The sequence below is a fragment of the Lissotriton helveticus genome, chromosome 6 (genome assembly GCF_964261635.1).
Source record: "Lissotriton helveticus chromosome 6, aLisHel1.1, whole genome shotgun sequence".
NCBI classification, from domain to species: domain Eukaryota; kingdom Metazoa; phylum Chordata; class Amphibia; order Caudata; family Salamandridae; genus Lissotriton; species Lissotriton helveticus.
Genome location: NC_136067.1, coordinates 716358389 through 716375632, shown reverse-complemented (window position 1 = coordinate 716375632; position 17244 = coordinate 716358389). Strand labels below are relative to the sequence as shown.

The following is a 17244-nucleotide window of genomic DNA, read 5'->3' as shown; positions in this document are numbered from 1 at the left end:
CCTAAATGCTACAGAAGTGGGAGTCCAAGTCACTTGGCGAACAATGTGATTTGTCAAGCTAGGGCTGTTGTGTGTCACTTGGCGAGGGTCTGCAGGGAACAGTGTTCCAAACCTGTATTGTCAATTGAGCATGACTTACCTTCCGATACAAAATTGGTATTCCAAATACAAAATGTAAATGATGTAACAGGTTTTCCTCCATGTAGTATCACTTTAGATAAAAAACGGGTGACACAGTTTGCTGACTCTTGTTCCCCTTACACTTGGGTGGATGTCAATATACTTGCAAAACTATTTTCCTCTTGGCAAGAGGACCTCCCGGCTCCGGACATTCAATTGGGTGGTTACAATGGGGACCCCATACCTTTACAGGGGATGACTACCATGGAAATTGGGTTCAAGTGTAGGAGTACAGTGGGCAAACTTTATGTCACGTAGAAGGGATCTAATTTGTTGGGCTGGAAGCACCAAAGAGAACTGGGAATCAAGTTGGATCCCTACAGCCCTGACCAAGTTCTTCTGGTTGATCCTTTGGTTGGGGGATGGAAGTTTGCAACGATTTCCCCAAGGTTTTCTCTGAGGAGTTTGGTTTGCTAAAAAGTTACTAACACTCCATCAAACTCAAATATAACGCTAAACCTGTTGCACACAAAGTTAGGCCCATTCCAACCATGAAGCAAGCCCCTCTTCAAGCTGAGCTAGACAGGCTATTAACATTTGGTGTTATTGAACAGATTGAAAGTGCCCAGTGGTTCACTCCGATTGTTCTCACTACCAAAGCATCCAGTAAGGACATTAGACTATGTGTAGACCTGAGAGATCTCAACGAGAACATGTGGGTGGACAGACATCCACTGCCATGTATTCATGAGGTCCTCACTCTAATTAGGGGAGCGAGCTGTTTTAGTGTTCTGGGCCTTTCCTCTGCCTACCACCAAGTGGAGCTTTACCCAGAATCACGTCACCTTACATCCTTTGTAACTCCCATTGGGTCATTTCAGTTCCTTCGTATGCCATTTGGATTGGCTTCGGCGGCTGCTGCCTTCCAGAGGATTATGCAGCATGTGCCGAAAGACCTTCTAGGAAGTTTGTGATTCTAGAATGACATCCTCCTCTACGGGAAAGATGTGGAGGAGCACAATGCCAGGCTGAGAAAGGTGTTGTCCAATCTTGAGAAGGCTGGGCTCACTCTGAGAAAAGAGAAATGTTGCATTGGGGTGGAGTACCTCGGGCACACCACCTCACAAGATGGCATCAAGCCTAAATTAGATCTGGTGGAGGCAATCCAAAATACAGCTGCCCGACTTGTGTCAAAAAGCTCAAATCGTTTCTGGGCTTATCAGAAAATTACTCCAAATTTGTTCGCAATTATACCAGTATTGTGGAACCGTTCAGAGGTTACTAAAGTCCAGGGTCCCATATGTATGGAGTAATGAATGCCATGATGCCTTCGTGGCAACAAAGAAGGGAATTGTTGCTGCCCATTCTATGGGCAGATTTGATCCCACCAAACCTACAGTGCTGTGTACGGATGCTAGGGTTTGGGGGCTAGTCTTGCCCAATATGTGGAGGGCAAGGAGCAAATTGTTGCCTTTGCTCCTCGTGCGTTGAAAGATGCAGAAATAAACTACTCAGTGGTTGAGTAAGAGGCACTTCCTTGCTTTTGGGGGATTAGGCATTTCTGATTTTTCTTTAGGGCATACCATTTGCTGTAAAAATGGACCATAAACCTCTCATGTATGCTTTTACCACGAAAGGGTCAGTCAGAACCACCCCCAGGATCTAAAGATGGATTTTGGGAATGGAAGGGTACAAAGTTAGAGTCAAATACGTACCAGGGACACAAAATGTGGTGGCAGATTTTTTATCTAGCTCACCAACTATGGTGGAGGAAGGATCTGAGGTTGGCGAGTGTGTAGAGGTCATATTAAAGTAATCTTGCTTGAATAACGAGGATTGGGATGGTTGCGTGGAAACCGATGAGGAGACGATTTCCCTCAAAGAATACATAAGGAATGGCTGGCCTGCTGCCAAAAATGATGTCCCAGCGTTGCTGAGTAAATACTGGGAGGTGAGGTTGGAACTAAACATAAAAGGGGGAACTGTTTGCAGGGGAGAGAAGATCATCCCGCTGGAGTAGCTAAGGGAGAAAAGTGTTGAATTGGCCCACATTGGACATTTAGGGCGTAGCCTCACAAAGAACAAAATTAGCCTGGATTACTGGTGGTCAGGCACAGATGTCATGGCGGAAAACATTGTGAGAGACAAAATCGACCAAACCCGTGAGCCCCCAGTGTCTCCTGTAGAAGTCCCCGATTGCCCTTGGTCCAAATTAACGCTCGACATTATTAGCCTACTCAATCTCAAAAAGTTGAATGAACGTTTTATCCTGGGATTAGTAGACTATCACAATCGTTGGGTGGTTTTCAAGTGTGTGCACCAGATCAACACGGAGGTCCTTAAACAGTTTTTGAAAGAAACTTTCTTTGAAGAAAGTATCCCGGATATCCTAGTTACTGACAATGGGGTACAATTCACATCCGAAAACATAAGAGTTATTATCCAATATGGGATTTACCCATCATAAGACTGCTTTGTATTGTCCCCGCGCCAATGGGTTAGTACAGCGGATAAACCGCATGTTCAAAGAATGCCTACAAGAGCAAAGTTACTGGGAATCCCTGCCGTATCTGCTTTGCAGGATACCATTTGGGCTTATCGTTCTACCCCCAATAGCGTCACTGGGGTTTCCCCTTGCATGTCTTTGAAGGGCAGAGCTCCGAAGACCAGACTAACTCCTCCAGGGTTGAGGAAGAGGGGTGTGTGTGTGTGGTGGACCGCAACTAAATTTCCAGGAGAGTGGGTGAACACCAGGTCAAGTATAAGAACAGATATGATCTGACCAAACATATCAAATCCAGAGTGTTTGAGGAAGGAGAGTGGGTCTGTGTTGACCTTCCCAAACCATGTAGGAGGGAAGCCTATAGATTTTCTGAACCCATCAGAATAACCAGGGTGGGCAGGAATGTCGTTCATCTTGAAAATGGCCAAACCTGGAGTATGGACAAAATTGTCTCTCACAAGCAGGTAGAAGGGTCTGGGGTGGGTCCTGTGCAGAAAAGTGTGATGGAGAACGGTGTACCTTGCGTTCCACGGAGATCTCAGAGGACCAAGTCATCACCTGTGTGGGGTAGGGACTACTGTTTAAAATGAGGTTTATTTTATGCCGTAATTTCCACACCTCATATGTTGCGTTTTCATTGTATTTTTCTGTGCGCCTTTTTCCTTCCATATCCTCCTTTTTTGCTCCTCCCCTATCTCTTTCCCTTTCCCCAGCCCCGTTTGGTATGTGCTGTGCCTTTTCTTTTGTCAATATTCCACAGCTGACTGGAACCTGTGGTGGTATAAAGAACTAATAAAGAAGACCCCGGCATACATCAATGTTTCATCTTCTTTATTGTAACACTAATGTTCCCCCCTCCCCCCAAAAGTCTTTGTGTTTAGAACCAGGTTCAGTGGCCACAGAGGGAAAGCTACCAAACACAGACATTTCTTGTGTGGATTCCATTACATTTTCTTACCCACAATGTCGTGCAAATCTTAAACTTAGATTAAAATCACGTTTTTCTTTCATTTCTGTGACGTGACCTTCCGGAAACCTCAGGTATCCACAAAATCCCTACCACCCACTGTTCCCCCCACTTGTCCCGATAAAAATGCTACCCCACTTATGTGGCTGGGCTTAGTGCCTCTGTCAGACACAAATCAAACCAGGAAAACTCCCATTGACCTTGAATTCATGTGTGTCTATCACGGGTAATCTGCCCAACCACATAAGTGGGGTAGCATTCTTTCGGGACAAGTGGAAAAACACTGGGTGGAGGAACATTTGTGGATTCTTGCAGTTTCCGAAAGTTTACGTCACAGAAATGCAAGGAAAATTTGCAATTTCAGGGAATTATGGGTAAGAAAACCTTGTGGGATATATAGGAGGCACACTTCCCTTGACTACCCTAGGTATTTAGTTTTCAGATATGTCTGGGTATGGTAGATTCCCCTGGGTGGCAGCCGATCCCTGGCCAAAAAACGTTGCTACATCTACTGCTGAGTCAAATCAATTTTGTGGCAGGAAATGTTGATGTCTCCACATTGTAATTTGGGGCCTTTCCCGTTGCAGATACTACCCACATAACAGAGGTACTATTTTTAACAGGAGTCTAGAGGAAATGCTAAGTGGCAGGAAATGTATTTTTCCCTGCAGATTCCAGAACTTTCCATTACAGAAATGTGGTGAAAAATGTGTTCTTTTAGTCAAAGTTTGAGGTTTGCAAGGTATTCTGGGTTAAAAAAAAGCTGGTGGGAGCCATAAAAGTTCTTCCACCCTGGATTTCCCCAGGTGTCTAGTTTAAAAAAATGTATTCTAGGTTTCCCTATGTGTCTGCTGAGCTAGGGAGCAAAATTCACAGCAACCTAGATTGAACAAAGGGGTGACCTTTTAGTGAAAACAATAATGTGTTTTTAAGTTGTGTTTTGTGACCTTTCCCGTTGCAGGAACTAGGCCTACCCACACACTTGAGGTACCATTATTATCGTGATACATGTGGTAATTCAGAACAGTAGAACATTTGTTCTTATCTATTGTATTTCTCTGCATTTGAGCCATCAGAAAGGAAAAAGACGTTTTAAACCCACAAATTCAGAAATGTAAAAATAACCATTGCTAATAAACTCTTCGGGAGCCATAACGGTCTAGCCGACAATGGTATACTGCTTTTGCAAATCGTTGACAACTCCTCGTTTTTTTCTACTCATTTTCAATATTTTTTATCTTTCAATAGTTTCTTTGAGGCCAAACCACTGTACCATGAAACTAACCCAACAGTCTAACAATTACATCTACAAAAAAATACAGTTGAGCAAGTGTGCAACATTGTAGGGCTTCAATGTTTTAAGAATTTGAGTGTTTTGGGCTAGGTTTAAGGATATGTTGTATACTTACATGGTTCATTCGATAAGGAAACTCCTTCGGAAAGGCATACGAAAACCTAGTTTTTACTGGCAGGGAGGATGGAAGAAAAAAAAAAAGATAAAAAAATATGAACATTTAGATTTGTTCCATGACATACGTTTGCATGAGTTTATGCTTTGTCTAGGGCTACCATTACAGGTTACCCAAAGTGGTTTTCCTAGAAAATATCAAAGCAGTTTCCCCTAGAGCTGGAGCTGTACGGTAGAGACACAGACCAGGCTCTCGCTCATCCCAAAAGGCACCATCGGAGAGGCATGCAATGTTCCCTCAAGAGATTCTACAGCCTCCCCTGGTGCCCTACTTACCACCTGTCCTACACCCTTTAACCTCCGCCAGCTCAAACAACAAAAATGGACCACCTGGTAAATATCGATTTAAAACTCCACGGAACAGAGGATAACCTATGCAAAATGACTCAGTAATTCAGGGTCCAGGAGATCATTCTCCTTATCAAAGACTAACTTGAGTCCAATGTTCTATCACAAGGAGATACCGCCCAGAGTCAATCTTTTATTTTCGTAATATTAAAGTGGAGGAGGGAAGGAGGGTTTGTGTGTGTCTGTTTTATAAACATAACATTTTAGGAAGCAGGCTGTTGTACAAATGATGTTTGACAAGTGTTCAAATCAAAGAGATGTTCAGAGTAGAACAAAAAAGTGTGGTGGGTCGAGGAAGTGCCTCACATAAGCAACACCATGGGAGCAGTTGGCAGGTACTCGCCAATTAGCTGACTGTGTCATCATTGTCACTTTCTTTTGTGTTCAAAAAGTTTTTATTGGATGTTTCAGCAGTAACAAACAGTAATTAGATCCAGTAGAGCAATTATGTTCAGAAGTGTACAGTTTAAAAGCGCCATATAATGCGTTACAACAGTAGTCAATCGAAAATTCAAGAGTACAATAACCACTAATTCACGTCGGAGGTAGCAACATGTATCGCACACTCATCAAGCATTTAGAGACAGATATTGTGCATCACTGGCTACAAGGAAAAGGATACATGAAAGGCAATACGGTGATGGGAGAATGCAAGTGCTAGTGCCTGTGAAGTAAACAGTGGTCGATTATATTAAGGTGGCTTATGTGTCGTAAAGTAAATATCAAGGGTTGACCACAGTTTTCTTGTGGGGGGACGCCACGGCGTCTGTTGGAGTGCGATGTTATCTGCACCGCGTAGGCTGATTATCCAATTCAACCACCCTGCGAAGTTGGCCTTATTGGTATCTTTCCAGTTACTAAGGACTGTCTTGATCGCCGCCGTGAGGAGGAGATCGAGTAAGGCCCTATCTTCTATTTCAAGGGAAGGGTCTTGGGTGAATCCGAAAACAAGATAGGGGAGCTCTTTAATCGGTGTAATGTGGAATAATTTTGATATAAATTCAAATATCTTCTCCCAAAACTGTGTTACGCAGTCGCATTCTAAGATAATATGAGATAGATCACCCTCCGCGTATTTGCAGTTCCAGCAGAAGGCGTCTGTGGTGATATTATGTGCGAATAATCGCGCCGGTGTCCAGAAGGCCTTGTGTAAGAGCCAGTATTTCGTTTGCGAAAGTGTAGGGCTGATTTTGTGTCTCATACAGGAAATCCATGTATTGGTCCAATCCATCTCTGTAATAGGCTTGGACGCAAGGTTGTCCCAGAATTGTGTAATTGGGGTAATGAGGCTAGGACATTGAGGCCGACTAAGTTTATAGAGGGCGGAAACCTGGTGTCCCAACCTGTTCGCCCTGGCTAGGTACGCTGGAAGGGAGGGTGTAGTTCGGGAGAGTTTGGCTTTGGACAGTGCTGTTTTTACGTTAAGGAAGTTATAAAATTCAATTGGTTCGAGGTCGTATTTGGTTTGTAGGTCGCTGAATGGGACAAGGTATGATCCCGTAAACAGCTGATACGGAAAAAGTATGCCTTTTTGATCCATGATGTAATGTGTAGGGGTTTACCTTTATATAAAATGTTACGGTTGTCCCATAAGGATTCCCAGCGTGATCCCCGAATACTGTTTTCCAGGAGTCTGTCAAACTTTAGAAGAGCAGATTTTGTGTTATGGAATATTGATTTGGAGTGGGATATCTTATTCAAATTAGATGAAAGGGCCGCGCTAGGGGAGATACCCTCTAGGATCTCGTTCTCAATTTCTAGCCAAACTGGAGTATAGTCAGGTGAAGGCGAGAGCCAGTGAGCTCCCTGCTTGGCTAGAAAGGCGGTTTCATATCTTTTGAAATCAGGTAGGTTGACCCCACCAGTGGTTTTGTCTAAGCGGAGTTTTTTTATGCTGATTCTGGCTCTTTTCCCTTTCCAAAGGAAGTTTGATAAAGTCATGTCTAGTTTGTGGTAGAAGTCAGGTGTAAGAGTGAGAGGGAGCATAGATATGAGGTAATTAACCAGTGGCGATATCATCATCATCATTGTCACTTTCACGACTAAAAAACAGAAAAACAACTCCCAACACTTGGACACTCTTCAAACTTCATTGGTACACCAGCCTGCTTCCTAAAATGTTTTTATGTTTATTAAACAGACACCTGGGGAAATATGATTAAATATACATTTCTGTCTCGCAAAGATAAAGAAGCAACGTGACATTCCTCTAGAATTTTGACGTAGCTTTGTGTTTCATAACCAGGGTTTTGGTTTATTGATTATGTTGAGTGGAGGGCGAACTGGCTTATTCTTCCCTTTTTGCTCCCCTTTTTGTATATGAAACTTGTCAACACAAACAATTCAAGACGCTTAGGCTTTGATAGCAAGGAAGTGCCAGGACCTACCATTATATTCCATCTTCTGGCCACTATGTGACGGACCATATTTAGGGCCAGATGTACGACCACATTTTCCCACAGACACAGAATGGGTAAAACAGTTTGATACATCTGGCCCTTAAACTCCAGCTTTGCTGTTTAACTAAATATCTGCTTTGTTCTAGATCAGTTATTAGTCATGCACTGTTGATCTCCATATAGCACATGTGCTCCCTGCTCCCCATATCAACAAAACCATCCGTTTTACAGGATGCAAATATACACTGTGTTAGCAGGCTTCAATCATTTTTTTAAAGGATACCTGAAAATGGGATAAATCTCTAAACCATTCGTTAACTTTTGGCTTTTTTCCCACTACTCTCGAGGGGAAATAGGCAGAGTTTGTAAAACATGGACTCTACTCAGCACCCATTCATATCAGAACCACAGTCCCACTTATTTTGCGCTAGCAGAAATGATGCACGGTTGGTGTACCCACCCAGAGAAAATAATTTTGTCTTTGGAGAACTTTGAGCCCCCTAATAAAAAGGCCATTTTAAAGGCCTTTTCCACCACCTAGAGGTGGAACCTTGCCTCTCTTTGTGTAAGCTACAGCCCTGTGTACCAGTCACTGTGTTTACATTTTTAAAGGAAGACCCACTTTGTATCAGAACACGGACACACACTTGTTAGATAATTTGTCAAAAATAGACATGTGGTGGCGACCTGACACAGCACATTTATAGACAGTAAAGACATGTATTGCAAGATGTTACATTCCAAATGTATTCCACTTTTTACCTCCATGTATGTGACACTTACACACAGAAGTAGCAGCAGAGATTAGCCGAGTGTTTGAGACAACACCAAATTCCTAGGGGAAAAAGTAAAAAACTACATTTATGCACGATTAAGTAATTATCACTAAACTGCACCTACTCTGGAAAGGCAGGGTCCAATGTGTTGAATTCCATTACCATTTCCCACCTTGCAAACAGAAATTTAGGGAGGATGATGTTCAAATGGAATAAATACACCAGAGATGGGCTTCAATAAACACTTTGTAATTCCACAAAAAGACATGCACTCTAGGTCAACGAGAGTAGCACAAATATTAGGTATGTACCAGAAATCTTGGATTAAATAGACTGGGAATTGATCATCATTTGCAGTTAACTAAAGGACAATGAGCACAGAATTGGTTCTGCAGAACCACCCTTTAGTTACATTTTAAAAGACATCCTGCAACAAACATGTAAAATACGATAAACTCAATTCAAAATTCTGAAAAGTGTACTGCATTAACATGCAGAAGCATTTCACCTTAGTACATCAGATTACATCACTGCAATGAAAGCCATTTGTTAGAAGTTATAGTTTTCCAGAATGAATTTAGAAATATTAATGCTACCCTCAGCCCCATCCCCTCCGCGCACTGACAACGCCATCAGTAAAACGAGCCATGTCATTTGTCATGTGCACCCTCTCGATGACCTAGATGGTTGTTATACTTGGAACAACATTATATAGAAGGGAATGTTTTGTATAGAGCACATCCTAACTAGACTGGAAAGTGATCATTCTTATCACCAGCTGTAAAAGCTTGCCAACACCAACCTCCCTAATGGTCTCAGCACTGCTAATAGACTAACTGATGAATTAAGTACAGTTCAATGAGAACTAGTTTACAAAATGACTGTGGCAAACTGAAGACGTTTAAGCAATTGTGGAGACTTTTTATAGTGGAAACAGGTGTAACACATAAAATCTCATTGCCACTATTGTTAAGGGCCACTTTTCAAGTTTCAACATGGATATGTCAAGAACGCAAAGCCTCATTGTGGTTTGAAAAAAATAAAGAAAATAGAGAGGAATTGTGTTTTCGGCAGGTTCGTTTTCGATCAGGTAATCTGATCTTACTGCTGCCATGTGACCCTACATTAGGGGTGATGCTTTAAGTAGGAGAACACATTTCCATTAACTGCACTACGCATGCTGGAGCTAGTTTCTATTAGATTTACTGAGCTGCAAGTTTCAGGACTAGGTGCAGCTGCCTAACATTACAACTCGCAGGTCTGCAAACAAGGTGTCTAATTCACAAAGATAGTTGAAGTGGGCTTCCTCGAGGTTACTACCATGAGTGGAGCAAATGTCCAGCTTTCTTGGAATTCACAAACAATTGTAAGGGTATTCCTGAAAAGCCGCTACTTTTTGCTTCCCAGGAGTACCTGCGCGTGAAAATATTTATGCATTTTAAAATATAGAAGTAGTACATTCCAAACACATCAACGGTATCCATATGCATGCATGCACTGTCTCCACAAAATTGTTTTCCACAAGAGAGAACAGCTGCTTGTCCAGATGAAGGTTCGATTATAACTGCACACATCCATGCACATGGGGGCAAGAATAAGGGCTACGGGCCTATCCTTAGCAATTATAGCAATGTTTGGATCGAGGAAGCATGAGAATAAGTTCATAATAACTGACTGAGAAATGTCAGAATCAATGCAACCATGGGGATGGAAAAAAATACCGAAAACAATCCTATGATTCAGAGAGTAACACCCTTAGGGTATAATGCAGGTATCCTATTGTGAAATTAAAAACTGAAAATCATAAATGAATAAACAGAACAGGCCAGCTACTGAAGCGAACATGTTCCTGTGAGTTTGAATGTGTTTAACTCTAGTTTTGCGTAATTTGATTTTCTAGGACCATCATGTTTAATAGCGAACAAATTTCTTCACAGTAAAGTGTGGTTCTTGGTTACAATAAACTGAGTGCCTAGTAATGACCAGGAGATCCAATATAGCAACCACTTAATTATGTGAATCTGCTTTCAGTTATGTTTCCAATTTTAGGAGACTCAGAGCCAAATGTACTAAGATTCGATTCCCAAAAAGCAGTTGCAAAGAAAAGTTACTTCAGTAACAACCATTCTGGTGGTTACTCTTATCTGCCTGCAGATTCCTCACCTTTTGAATATCCCAGGCATCAGGTCAGAAACTTTTCAATAGCTCTACAGACCGGTAGGGTACGCAGTTTTGATCTCAGTCTCCGAAGCAATGCCACTATTTGGTTACTGAAGCCCGTTAGCGTCTCATCCATATTTTGTGCATCGTTGAGGCGGAAACAGGAACAGCAATAGATTGACACGTTGCAGTGCAAAACCTAAACCTGGAATCTTATCTTAACTGTAACAGAAAATCAGCCTTTAATAAGGGGTGGGAGGGTAATGTCAGTGAGGAATCAGCAAGTCAATCAAGTATCCACCACAAAGATAGTTACAGAAGTTAGTAACTTCCTTTGCAATACATTCTAAAAGAAATACACAACCAGGAGGAAGGTTTTAGGGACGGGTTCAACTAAAGTAATAGAGGATAGAGTGCACGGAGAGACCCTCTAAACTGCCAAATCAAAAGTTTAATGCTTTGCGAAGGTGTGGAGGAAAGCCCAAGTCGCTGTTCCATGGATCACTGCCATGGGTCCTCCACTTGCCAGAGCTGAACTTGAAGACTTCACCCTGGTGCAATGAGTTCTAAAGTCCTCTCAAGTTTCCCCTTATGAACACATTTTGATTGACAAGATGATTGTTCTACCTTGACAACATCCTCTTCTGGACTGCTTTCCGACCTTAGTCTTGCCCGGATAGCCTATGACAAGCTGGTTGTCAAGTCAGAGGTTTTTGGTATGATCAATAGAATACCTAAACACCCTGATGGGATCCAGCCTATCAAGCCTTTCCTCCTCTTTAGTGGGTTGCAGAGGGTAAATAACCATTTGTAATGCACTAGGTCTTGTATTAATGAAAGTCTGAGCTGTTGGCGTTGCATTATTATTCTCAATGCCAGTAGCTCAAACGTTCAGTAATGCGATACCTATTGCATTCCTTACCCCTGTTCGCCTGCTCCCCTCTACCTTTCCACCCCCCCAAAAGACAGGTGTACGCATTAATAAGTAACTGATGTACTCATGTAACAATGTTTCTGATGCAATGTCCTATCTCATGTAAAGAGCTCTGATACCTTCGGGTCTAGCCAGCGCTTTATCAAACTCTTCAAACTTTCCCTCTTTCATTCTTTGTCTTCCTCCCTGGCTCCTATCCTCTCTCACCTGAATCTCTCCCCTTGCCTCGTTCTTAACGCATGCAACTGTGCCCCAGCTACTGGTCACTATGCTCTGAAACTGTGCATCTTGTAACTATGGTTAGCCATGTGCCCTTTACCAAAGCGCTCCCTCTCCCCTTGTTGGGGATGGAGCCAGCATTTATTACCTGGAGTCTCAGAGACCCCTCTGAGATAGTCCACAGTGTCAAGGGAGTTCACACACAGCAGAGTTGTGGGAATGATGCCCCTTGCCAAAGCACTCCCTTTCTCCTTGTTGGGGAGGGATCCAGTATTTATGCCCTAGAGTCTGTGACCCCTCTTGAGAGAGCCCACAGTGTATAGGGAGCCACACACAGCGGAGGTGTGGGAACCACACCTTTTCCACTGGGATCACTGCACACCGGACGTTGGACACTGTCTTTCCGTGTCTCCCGTTTAAGTTGCCGTCTCCCTCCGCCACCTCTTTCCCTCTTTCATTCTTGGTCTCCCTCTCCTGCTCCTATCCTCTCTCCCCAGAATCTCTCCCCTTGCCTGCTTTTTCCCTGAAGTATTCATTTTTAACGCATGCAAATAAGCTCCAGCAACTGGTAACTATGCTCTGAAACTGTGCATCTTGCAACGTTGTAACTTGTAACTATGCTATGAAGCAATGCTTGTCCTCATGTAAAGCACTCCGATACCTCCGGGTCTCGCAAGCTCTATATAAAACTTTTCAAATAAATAAAGAAAACTCTGGCAAAAATAGTTAAATCCAGCCCTACTCTGTTGGAGGCCGGCAATTGCAAGGGCCATGAGGGGTGGTGAGGTCATGGCAGCACACCCTAGCTTGCAGAATATCGGGGAAACACCAGAGGGGCAGTCCGGCTCTCGCAGTGTTGGCCCATATTGTCATGTGAGATTGACGGGGAGCATTGTGGGTATGCGCTGTGATTGCAGCAACGACCAGCCAGCTCGATCCACCAATCTAAGTTAGGAGCAGCAATTCTGCCGGCCATACTGATAATAGCTCCAACGCCTCGGCATGTGACAGAGTTGCAACGTCAGACGGGATCATTCTGAACAGTCAGAAATGGAGGACTGAAGGTTAACTCAAAAAAAGCCTGTCTGACGTAACCGGTGGATGCCCAGCTGTCAGGCATTCCCTTCTTTCCTGTAGTCTAAAATATAGGAATTCAGTGTAGTGTAGTGGTATCAGGACTCGCAAGCAAATGACCACACAAACGCAGGTACTTTAGTTATCTATGTCTTTTGTTATTATTTCTGCGCTAATTTTTTTCTGCAGGTGTTTGTCTCCACCCTTATTGTCCCAGCTCTATCGAATGCCCTTCTTTTCCCACCTTACGGTTCTTTCCTAGGGACAGGAATTGGTGGTCGGTGTCCTGGCTTTGGCACTCTGAGGGGTCTGCACTGCAGTCCTAGAGTCCTCGCGACATGACCAAGCATGCTCGCTAAAATACAGAGCTGGTAGCTGTTCCCATTGTGCCCTGTGATTCCTCCAGCATTTAATCCACTGTTATTGTGTACATTAGTCTACATCCATAACCGCAGTCACATAGCAGACATTAATGTCTGGGGGTGGGCGGCTCCGGTATAACGGTGTCAGTCAATGATAATATGCATTATGCACGGTTGGAAAACGAGGCAGTATCTGTGAGGCCTGCACAAACAACATGACAACATTTGTCCTTCAGTGGGAACCAAACACCCAATTGTAGCGCCTGACTCTCAGAGGGTGGGTAAAACATCGGGGAATGATTCAGTTTAGGATCGGTCAGAAGCTGGAATCCTATTACATACAAAAAAACAAGTTGCCTCTGACAACATAGATCAAACAACCATGATTCTTCCCAAACTATTTTTTAATTATCCTTGGGTATATTAATTTATATTGTCTTACTTTTTTGCATTTGTTTTACAAAGCATTCAATCCTGTCACGGAACAAACTAGACCAAAGCTCACTTGCCTTCTCTCATAGCCCACGCCACATTGAGGCGTACAAGGACAAAAGAAATCCACCTTTTGGGTCCTCAAGACGTTTACATGGTACACAAGTCCTCCCTTGAAAACCTACTATCCCTGATGAAGACCTTCGTATAAAGACGTGCCACTCAGAAGGTCGAAACGCGTTGGCTCCACCTGTAGAGAGGCTCCACACAGAACCAAGTTTAAACTAGGTCCCGAAATTGGACTAAATAGAACCCATGAAATAGGGCTCTATCCTTGAGTTCTGAGTACCACCCCTGACCCCTCTCCTGGCTAGAAGGAAAATGCTATTTACCAGTATGCATCTGTCTTGGCATGTAGAGCTGCAGATCACTACACTTAGCATTAGATCGCCACCTGGTGTTGGGCTCGGATGATTGCATGTTGTTGTCATCTTGGAAGAAGTCTTTGTAGTCACGAGATAGGTGACTCCTCCCTTGGACGATAGTGCGCATGGGCATCGGCTCCATCCTCAGATTGTTTTTCGCCATGATGGGAAAAGATGGAGTTAGTAGACGTAAAGAAAAAGGATGTCCTTGCGTGTGCATCCAAGTAAGATAAAACTGGAACAGATACAAGTCCAGGGGAGGCGGGAGGGCGTGCAGTGATCTGCAGCTCTACATGCCAAGAACAGATGCATACTGGTAAGTAGCATTTTCCGTTCGAGGCATATGAGCTGCAGATACTACACTTAGCATCGATTGTGCAGCAGTGTCTCCCCTAGCGGTGGTCACCTGTATCTGTTGCAGTAGTTTGAAAGAGAGTTTTAAGTACAGCTTGGCCTACTGCAGCTTGCTGCTTGGCTTGCACATCAACACAGTAGTGCTTAGTGAAGGTGTGTGTTGTAGACCATGTTGCTGCTTTGCAGATGTCTTCTAAGGGTATGTTCCCTAAGAAAGCCATAGAGGCTCCTAGTTTGCGTGTGGAGTGCGCTCTAGGAGGAACTGTTAATGTACATTTAGCTTTTTGATAACATATTTGTATACATTTTACAATCCACCTTGCAATCCCAGTTTTAGAGATGGGGTTGCCTTTATGTGGTGGAGAGAAAGATACAAACAATTGCTTTGTTTTACGAAATGTTTTGGTTCTATCAATATAATAGAGAAGAGCTCTTTTAACGTCTAGTGTGTGTAGAGCTCTCTCTGCTACAGAGTCAGGGATTTGGAAAAACACCGGTAACTCTACAGATTGGTTTAAATGAAAAGGAGTAATGACTTTTGGGAGAAATTTTGGATTAGTTCTTAAAACCACTTTGTTACGATGTAGGTGTAAAAATGGTTCTTGTATTGTGAAAGCTTGTATGTCACTTACTCTTCTGAGAGAGGTAATAGCAATAAGGAGAGCTGTTTTCCAGGTGAGGAATTGCAGTTCACATTTATGTAAAGGCTCAAAAGGGGGTCCCATGAGTCTTGTAAGAACAACGTTGAGGTTCCACACTGGAGAAGGTGGCAACCTGGGAGGGATGATTTTTTTCAATCCTTCCATAAATGCTTTAATTGCAGGTACTCGAAAAAGAGACAGGTGTTGTCTATTTTGTAAATATGCTGCAATTGCTGCAAGGTGCAGGCGTATGGATGAATATGCCAAGTTAAATCTTTGTAAATGTAAGAGGTAGCAATTGATATTCTTGATGGAAGCATCCAGGGGATCAATTTGGTTATTGATCCCTTCTCTTCCATTTAGCAGCATAACAAGCTCTGGTAGTAGGTCTCCTGGCCTCTTTAATGATGTTTATACAGTCTGGTGGTAGGTTAAGATAACCAAACTCTAAGACTTCAGGAGCCAGATCGCCAAATTCAGTTGATTTGGGTCTGGAGGTTGGATGTCTCCATGGTTCTGTGTTAGCAGGGACGGAGTAAGTCGTAACTTTTGGTGTGGAGCTAGAGAGAGTTCTAGCAGCATGGTGAACCACAGTTGGTGTGCCCATGTGAAAGCTACCAGGATTAATTTGAGAGACTGTTGTCTGAACTTGCGTACTACTAATGGTATTAGTGGTATTGGCGGAAAAGTGTACGCAAATCTGCCTGACCAGTTCATCCATATCGCATTGCCCTTGGACAGCGGGTGTGGAAACCTGGCAGCGAAGGTTGGGCATTTTGCGTTTTTGTGTGTGGTGAACAGATCTATGTCTGGATGACCCCACTTGTGGAAGAATGGTTGAAGAACTTGTGGATGTAGTTCCCATTCGTGAATTTGTTGAGTCTGCCGACTCAACAGATCTGCTATCTGATTGTGAACTCCTGGAAGGTGCTCTGCCAACAGATATATGTTTTGTGGAATGGCCCATCTCCAAATGTTCTGTGCGAGCTGGGACAGTTGTAGAGAGTGTGCCCCCCCTGTTTTGGTATATAATACATGGCTGTCATGTTGTCCGTCCGGATTAAGACTGCTTTGTTCTGTACTAGTACTTGGAATGTTTTGAGTGCTAAGAATATTGCTAGCAGCTCTAGATGCTTGATATGCAACAATTTTTGTTGACTGTTCCATTGCCCTCGAGTTGTATGATGTAGGAGATGGGCTCCCCATCCTGTGAGAGATGCGTCTGTTGTGAGCACTAGTTGTGGAATAGGTTCGAGGAACGGCCACCTTTTTGTCAAGTTTTTGGTCTTCCACCACTGCAGAGAGCGATGTGTGCGGCTGTCCACCAACACCAGGTCTGTTAGTTGACCTTGAGCCTGGTTCCACTGTTGTGCTAGACATTCCTGTAACGGACGCATTTGCAGTCTTGCATATGGCACTATGAAAATGCAAGATGCCATCAAGCCTATTAGTCTCATGAACACTCTGGCTTGCAGAGATTGTTGGTGTTGAAAGGCTGTGACTAAGGCTTGAATGCTCTGTATCCTTGCTGGACTTTGGATACACTAGAGCTGTAGACGTGTTTATTGTAGTCCCTAGATACTGATGTATATGAGAGGGTTGCAGGTGCGACTTGGTGTAGTTGATTGTAAACCCTAAGTCGTGCAAGGTTTGAATTGTCTGATGTGTATGTTGTACACACTGATTGAATGACTTGGCCTATATGAGCCAATCGTCTAGATAAGGGAAGACATGTATTTGTTGTCTCCTGAGATGTGCTGTTACTACTGCTAAGCACTTTGTGAATACCCGTGGTGCCGTTGTAACCCCGAATGGAAGGACTTTGAACTGGTAATGTTGCCCTTCCAGTACAAACCTTAAATACTTTCTGTGAACAGGATGTATAGGAATGTGGAAGTAGGAGTCATTTAGATCTAGTGTTGTAAGGAAATCGCCTTGTTGCAGCAGTGGGAGCACTTGTTGTAAAGTGATCATATGAAAATTATCTGACTGTATGTAATGATTGAGGGGCCTGAGGTCGAGAATTGGTCTTAGTGTTCCGTCCTTTTTGGGAATTAGAAAA

At 43.3% G+C, this 17244-nt stretch overlaps 1 protein-coding gene across 1 annotated transcript in view; it reads right to left on the bottom strand.

Moving 5' to 3' along the window:
* CCNC (cyclin C) overlaps nucleotides 1-17244 on the bottom strand; it is a 249084-nt gene that overhangs the window by 128220 nt on the left and 103620 nt on the right. Inside the window, exons 5-6 of the mRNA XM_078648206.1 lie at nucleotides 8589-8640; nucleotides 5000-5055 (exon numbers count right to left, since the gene is read on the bottom strand). Coding sequence (XP_078504332.1) covers nucleotides 5000-5055; nucleotides 8589-8640 — 108 coding nt within the window. The remainder of the gene's footprint in view (nucleotides 1-4999; nucleotides 5056-8588; nucleotides 8641-17244) is intronic.